The 7338-nt window shown below is 42.3% G+C and overlaps 1 protein-coding gene across 1 annotated transcript; it reads right to left on the bottom strand.

Moving 5' to 3' along the window:
- LOC136248032 (uncharacterized) lies at window positions 1–7338 on the bottom strand. The gene is made up of 7 exons (XM_066039849.1): window positions 7171–7338; window positions 6930–6958; window positions 6528–6718; window positions 6132–6278; window positions 3706–4176; window positions 950–1425; window positions 1–237 (listed from the first exon to the last, which is right to left on the bottom strand). The coding sequence occupies exons 1-7, from the start codon at window positions 7336–7338 to the stop codon at window positions 1–3; spliced, it is 1719 nt and encodes a 572-aa protein (XP_065895921.1).

The following is a 7338-nucleotide window of genomic DNA, read 5'->3' as shown; positions in this document are numbered from 1 at the left end:
TTACGCGTTGTCTGTTATACAGCCTAGTGTTGCTTTAGCTAGTCTTAGTACATCGTCTTGCTTAGTGGATACTTTGGATACTGGTAAGGTTTTGGCTCCTGTGGTTGCTTGTACTGAGTCAGCTGCTTCTGTCAGCAATGTTTCAATTAACACTTCACCAGTGCCAGTCAACAAGTCCTTAGTTAGTGCTCCACCATCTTTAGTCAGCAAATCCTCAATTGTTATTTCACCACCTAGCTACAGTCAGCAAGTCCTCAGTTAATACTTCACCATCTACAGTCAGCAAGTCCTCAGTTAGTACTTCACCATCTACCGTCAGCAAGTCCTCAGTTATTACTTCACCATCTACAGTCAGCAAGTCCTCAGTTAGTACTTCACCATCTACCGTCAGCAAGTCCTCAGTTATTACTTCACCATCTACCGTCAGCAAGTCCTCAGTTATTACTTCACCATCTACAGTCAGCAAGTCCTCAGTTAGTACTTCACCATCTATAGTCAGCAAGTCCTCAGTTAGTACTTCACCATCTACCGTCAGCAAGTCCTCAGTTATTACTTCACCATCTACAGTCAGCAAGTCCTCAGTTAGTACTTCACCATCTACCGTCAGCAAGTCCTCAGTTATTACTTCACCATCTACCGTCAGCAAGTCCTCAGTTATTACTTCACCATCTACAGTCAGCAAGTCCTCAGTTAGTACTTCACCATCTACAGTCAGCAAGTCCTCAGTTAGTACTTCACCATCTACCGTCAGCAAGTCCTCAGTTATTACTTCACCATCTACCGTCAGCAAGTCCTCAGTTAGTACTTCACCATCTACCGTCAGAAAGTCCTCAGTTAGTACTTCACCATCTACAGTCAGCAAGTCCTCAGTTAGTACTTCACCATCTACCATCAGCAAGTCCTCAGTTATTACTTCACCATCTACCGTCAGCAAGTCCTCAGTTAGTACTTCACCATCTATAGTCAGCAAGTCCTCAGTTAGTACTTCACCATCTACAGTCAGCAAGTCTTCAGTTAATACTACACCATCTACCGTCAGCAAGTCTTCAGTTAATATTTCACCATCTACAGTCAGCAAGTCCTCAGTTAGTACTTCACCATCTACCGTCAGCAAGTCTTCAGTTAATACTTCACCATCTACCGTCAGAAAGTCCTCAGTTAGTACTTCACCATCTACCGTCAGCAAGTCTTCAGTTAATACTACACCATCTACCGTCAGCAAGTCTTCAGTTAATATTTCACCATCTACAGTCAGCAAGTCCTCAGTTAGTACTTCACCATCTACCGTCAGAAAGTCCTCAGTTAGTACTTCACCATCTACCGTCAGCAAGTCTTCAGTTAATACTACACCATCTACCGTCAGCAAGTCCTCAGTTATTACTTCACCATCTACAGTCAGCAAGTCCTCAGTTAGTACTTCACCATCTACAGTCAGCAAGTCCTCAGTTAGTACTTCACCATCTACCGTCAGCAAGTCCTCAGTTATTACTTCACCATCTACAGTCAGCAAGTCCTCAGTTAGTACTTCACCATCTACAGTCAGCAAGTCCTCAGTTAGTACTTCACCATCTATCGTCAGCAAGTCCTCAGTTATTACTTCACCATCTACAGTCAGCAAGTCCTCAGTTAGTACTTCACCATCTACAGTCAGCAAGTCCTCAGTTAGTACTTCACCATCTACAGTCAGCAAGTCCTCAGTTAGTACTTCACCACCTACCGTCAGCAAGTCCTCAGTTATTACTTCACCATCTACAGTCAGCAAGTCCTCAGTTAGTACTTCACCATCTACAGTCAGCAAGTCCTCAGTTAGTACTTCACCATCTACCGTCAGCAAGTCCTCAGTTAGTACTTCACCATCTACCGTCAGCAAGTCCTCAGTTATTACTTCACCATCTACAGTCAGCAAGTCCTCAGTTAGTACTTCACCATCTACAGTCAGCAAGTCCTCAGTTATTACTTCACCATCTACAGTCAGCAAGTCCTCAGTTAGTACTTCACCATCTACAGTCAGCAAGTCCTCAGTTAGTACTTCACCATCTACCGTCAGCAAGTCCTCAGTTATTACTTCACCATCTACAGTCAGCAAGTCCTCAGTTAGTACTTCACCATCTACAGTCAGCAAGTCCTCAGTTAGTACTTCACCATCTATCGTCAGCAAGTCCTCAGTTATTACTTCACCATCTACAGTCAGCAAGTCCTCAGTTAGTACTTCACCATCTACAGTCAGCAAGTCCTCAGTTAGTACTTCACCATCTACAGTCAGCAAGTCCTCAGTTAGTACTTCACCACCTACCGTCAGCAAGTCCTCAGTTATTACTTCACCATCTACAGTCAGCAAGTCCTCAGTTAGTACTTCACCATCTACAGTCAGCAAGTCCTCAGTTAGTACTTCACCATCTACCGTCAGCAAGTCCTCAGTTAGTACTTCACCATCTACCGTCAGCAAGTCCTCAGTTATTACTTCACCATCTACAGTCAGCAAGTCCTCAGTTAGTACTTCACCATCTACAGTCAGCAAGTCCTCAGTTAGTACTTCACCATCTACCGTCAGCAAGCAGTGTTGGGCAAGTTACTTTTTAAATTATAGTTAGACGTCAAGAACCAGGGTTCTACGGGTTTTCTAAATCCCGTAGAACCCAGTGGTTCTTGACGTCTAACTTATTTAGACTACAACTCGCTATTGTACCTTGAGTTGACAGCTGCTTGTAAATGGGAAATGTATGGCTAATTACTAGAAACAAGCCCTCTACACCTCCCTGCATGGCAGGACCTCAGCGTGGCTGTTGCTACCCGTTTAAACGCCCATGCGTTGCCAATGTTACAGGCGCGTGCTATGTATCGAAGTACTGGACTCAGCGACTGGACTACAACTCATTGTTGCTGTTGTTGTGCCCCGACAGCTGCTTGTAAGCAAGTAATGTAGTGTTGATTAGTACAAACAAGCCCATTGCACCTCCCTCTAATTCAGTACGGCTGTTACTAGCCATTTAAACGCCCATGCGTTGCCAATGCTACAGGCGCGTAATTATCGTGTTTCGTATCGCCTCAGAGCGTGGTCTCTATTGGACATGGCCGTGGCTCTACGAGATTTAGAGACCACGTTTTCAGCCAATCAAATTTCAGTATCAAACTTGTTGTAGTCTAAAAGTAACTAGTTACATATTACATATTACTTGCAGCTGAACTATTTAGTTACAGTTACATATTACCCATAAAATAAAGTAACTATAATTATATTACATATTATATTACTTTGTGTCCATAGCCTTAAGCTGTCACGTGTGAAACTACCACCTTATCACGTGACACGATTGCGTTGTTGGACAATGTGCAAGTCTTGATATAAGTAAGTAGCTGGTGAATAAGCCTCACTTAGTAGGCTTCATTACTTCGTTGTGGCTAGGCGTTACTCAGTGGGTTACTAACGAGTTTAGTAACTTCGTTACTTTTAGTAATAATATTACGTAATATTAGATTCGTTACAGTAACTATATTACTTAGGTAACGCGTTACATTTGCAAGTAAAGTATCTTGAGTTATATTACCTGTTTTTATAGCGTATTTCGTTATATTACTTCGTTACCACAAAAGTAATAATATTACGTAACGCGTTACATAAGTAGCGCGTTACTCCCAACACTGTCAGCAAGTCCTCAGTTAGTACTTCACCATCTACCATCAGCAAGTCCTCAGTTATTACTTCACCATCTACCATCAGAAAGTCCTCAGTTAGTACTTCACCATCTACCGTCAGCAAGTCTTCAGTTAATACTACACCATCTACCGTCAGCAAGTCTTCAGTTAATATTTCACCATCTACAGTCAGCAAGTCCTCAGTTAGTATTTCACCATCTACCGTCAGCAAGTCTTCAGTTAATACTTCACCATCTACCGTCAGAAAGTCCTCAGTTAGTACTTCACCATCTACCGTCAGCAAGTCTTCAGTTAATACTACACCATCTACCGTCAGCAAGTCTTCAGTTAATATTTCACCATCTACAGTCAGCAAGTCCTCAGTTAGTACTTCACCATCTACCGTCAGAAAGTCCTCAGTTAGTACTTCACCATCTACCGTCAGCAAGTCTTCAGTTAATACTACACCATCTACCGTCAGCAAGTCCTCAGTTATTACTTCACCATCTACAGTCAGCAAGTCCTCAGTTAGTACTTCACCATCTACCGTCAGCAAGTCCTCAGTTATTACTTCACCATCTACAGTCAGCAAGTCCTCAGTTAGTACTTCACCATCTACAGTCAGCAAGTCCTCAGTTAGTACTTCACCATCTACCGTCAGCAAGTCCTCAGTTATTACTTCACCATCTACCGTCAGCAAGTCCTCAGTTATTACTTCACCATCTACCGTCAGCAAGTCCTCAGTTATTACTTCACCACCTACAGTCAGCAAGTCCTCAGTTAGTACTTCACCATCTACAGTCAGCAAGTCCTCAGTTAGTACTTCACCATCTACAGTCAGCAAGTCCTCAGTTAGTACTTCACCATCTACAGTCAGCAAGTCCTCAGTTATTACTTCACCATCTACCGTCAGCAAGTCCTCAGTTATTACTTCACCATCTACAGTCAGCAAGTCCTCAGTTAGTACTTCACCATCTACAGTCAGCAAGTCCTCAGTTAGTACTTCACCATCTACCGTCAGCAAGCAGTGTTGGGCAAGTTACTTTTTAAATTATAGTTAGACGTCAAGAACCAGGGTTCTACGGGTTTTCTAAATCCCGTAGAACCCAGTGGTTCTTGACGTCTAACTTATTTAGACTACAACTCGCTATTGTACCTTGAGTTGACAGCTGCTTGTAAATGGGAAATGTATGGCTAATTACTAGAAACAAGCCCTCTACACCTCCCTGCATGGCGGGACCTCAGCGTGGCTGTTGCTACCCGTTTAAACGCCCATGCGTTGCCAATGTTACAGGCGCGTGCTATGTATCGAAGTACTGGACTCAGCGACTGGACTACAACTCATTGTTGCTGTTGTTGTGCCCCGACAGCTGCTTGTAAGCAAGTAATGTAGTGTTGATTAGTACAAACAAGCCCATTGCACCTCCCTCTAATTCAGTACGGCTGTTACTAGCCATTTAAACGCCCATGCGTTGCCAATGCTACAGGCGCGTAATTATCGTGTTTCGTATCGCCTCAGAGCGTGGTCTCTATTGGACATGACCGTGGCTCTACGAGATTTAGAGACCACGTTTTCAGCCAATCAAATTTCAGTATCAAACTTGTTGTAGTCTAAAAGTAACTAGTTACATATTACATATTACTTGCAGCTGAACTATTTAGTTACAGTTACATATTACCCATAAAATAAAGTAACTATAATTATATTACATATTATATTACTTTGTGTCCATAGCCTTAAGCTGTCACGTGTGAAACTACCACCTTATCACGTGACACGATTGCGTTGTTGGACAATGTGCAAGTCTTGATATAAGTAAGTAGCTGGTGAATAAGCCTCACTTAGTAGGCTTCATTACTTCGTTGTGGCTAGGCGTTACTCAGTGGGTTACTAACGAGTTTAGTAACTTCGTTACTTTTAGTAATAATATTACGTAATATTAGATTCGTTACAGTAACTATATTACTTAGGTAACGCGTTACATTTGCAAGTAAAGTATCTTGATTATATTACCTGTTTTTATAGCGTATTTCGTTATATTACTTTGTTACCACAAAAGTAATAATATTACGTAACGCGTTACATAAGTAGCGCGTTACTCCCAACACTGTCAGCAAGTCCTCAGTTATTACTTCACCATCTACCATCAGCAAGTCCTCAGTTATTACTTCACCGTCTACCGTCAGCAAGTCCTCAGTTATTACTTCACCATCTACCATCAGCAAGTCCTCAGTTAATACTTCACTATCTACCGTCAGCAAGTCCTCAGTTATTACTTTACCATCTACCGTCAGCAAGTCCTCAGTTAATACTTCACCATCCACAGTCAGCAAGTCCTCAGTTAATACTTCACCATCTACAGTCAGCAAGTCCTCAGTTAGTACTTCACCATCTACCGTCAGCAAGTCCTCAGTTAATACTTCACCATCTACAGTCAGCAAGTCCTCAGTTAGTACTTCACCATCTACAGTCAGCAGGTCCTCAGTTAATACTTCACCATCTACAGTCAGCAAGTCCTCAGTTATTACTTCACCATCTACCGTCAGCAAGTCCTCAGTTATTACTTCACCGTCTACTGTCAGCAAGTCCTCAGTTATTACTTCACCATCTACCATCAGCAAGTCCTCAGTTAATACTTCACTATCTACCGTCAGCAAGTCCTCAGTTATTACTTTACCATCTACCGTCAGCAAGTCCTCAGTTAGTACTTCACCATCCACAGTCAGCAAGTCCTCAGTTAATACTTCACCATCTACAGTCAGCAAGTCCTCAGTTAGTACTTCACCATCTACCGTCAGCAAGTCCTCAGTTAATACTTCACCATCTACAGTCAGCAAGTCCTCAGTTAGTACTTCACCATCTACAGTCAGCAGGTCCTCAGTTAATACTTCACCATCTACAGTCAGCAAGTCCTCAGTTATTACTTCACCATCTACAGTCAGCAAGTCCTCAGTTAATACTTCACCATCTTCAGTTAGTGAGTCATCAGTTGATAATTTAGTCAGCAAATCTTCAGTTAATACTTTATCATCTCCAGTTACTACAGCTGTTGCAGCTGATGATCCAGATTTTTTGCTATCTTCCCTTGAAGCCAGCCCCAGTCACACCCCGTCACCTGATTCAGATCTAAATAACTGTCCTTTGTGTAATAAGTATTTCTCCTCCTGTTCATATCTCTGGCAGCACATTAATTCTGTTCATATTTCAAGGTTTACCTTTCCACCTGCTGACTTTATTGATTCTTGTAATCGTTTGATTTGCTCACAACCTTCCTGCAGTTGGGATTCTCACTTACGTTTTCGTAATTCTGGATGTAGGGGTCTTCTGAGTACAGGAAAACATTGTGGTGCACCACTTGTAAATGCTAATACTGTGTCAAGCATTCCCTTATCTCAGTTGTCCATCCCATGTGCCTCCACTCCCCCTGTCATTGATGAACCTTCCTCCACTTTATCTGATCCATTACAAATTGGTTTAAACTCTGTTGGATGTGTCTCTTTTCAAGGTCCTGCGGCTATGGAATCTGCGGTACTTACCTTTATGATGGACCATGTTATGGTTTGTCCTGTTAATACTATTGTCCATGTTCCTCGTAGTGTCCACCTTCTTTTAGCCAGGGTCTTAAGTGTTGAACTACGTAAAGCTTGCTCATCTGTTTGGGCTTTTGTTCGTTTGACTATGTTTGCAAAAGCTGTTCTACGCAT

Source organism: Dysidea avara, chromosome 2 (assembly GCF_963678975.1).
Source record: "Dysidea avara chromosome 2, odDysAvar1.4, whole genome shotgun sequence".
Lineage (NCBI taxonomy): Eukaryota > Metazoa > Porifera > Demospongiae > Dictyoceratida > Dysideidae > Dysidea > Dysidea avara.
Note: the sequence above shows the minus strand (reverse complement) of the source record. Positions and strands in the feature narration are given on the sequence as shown.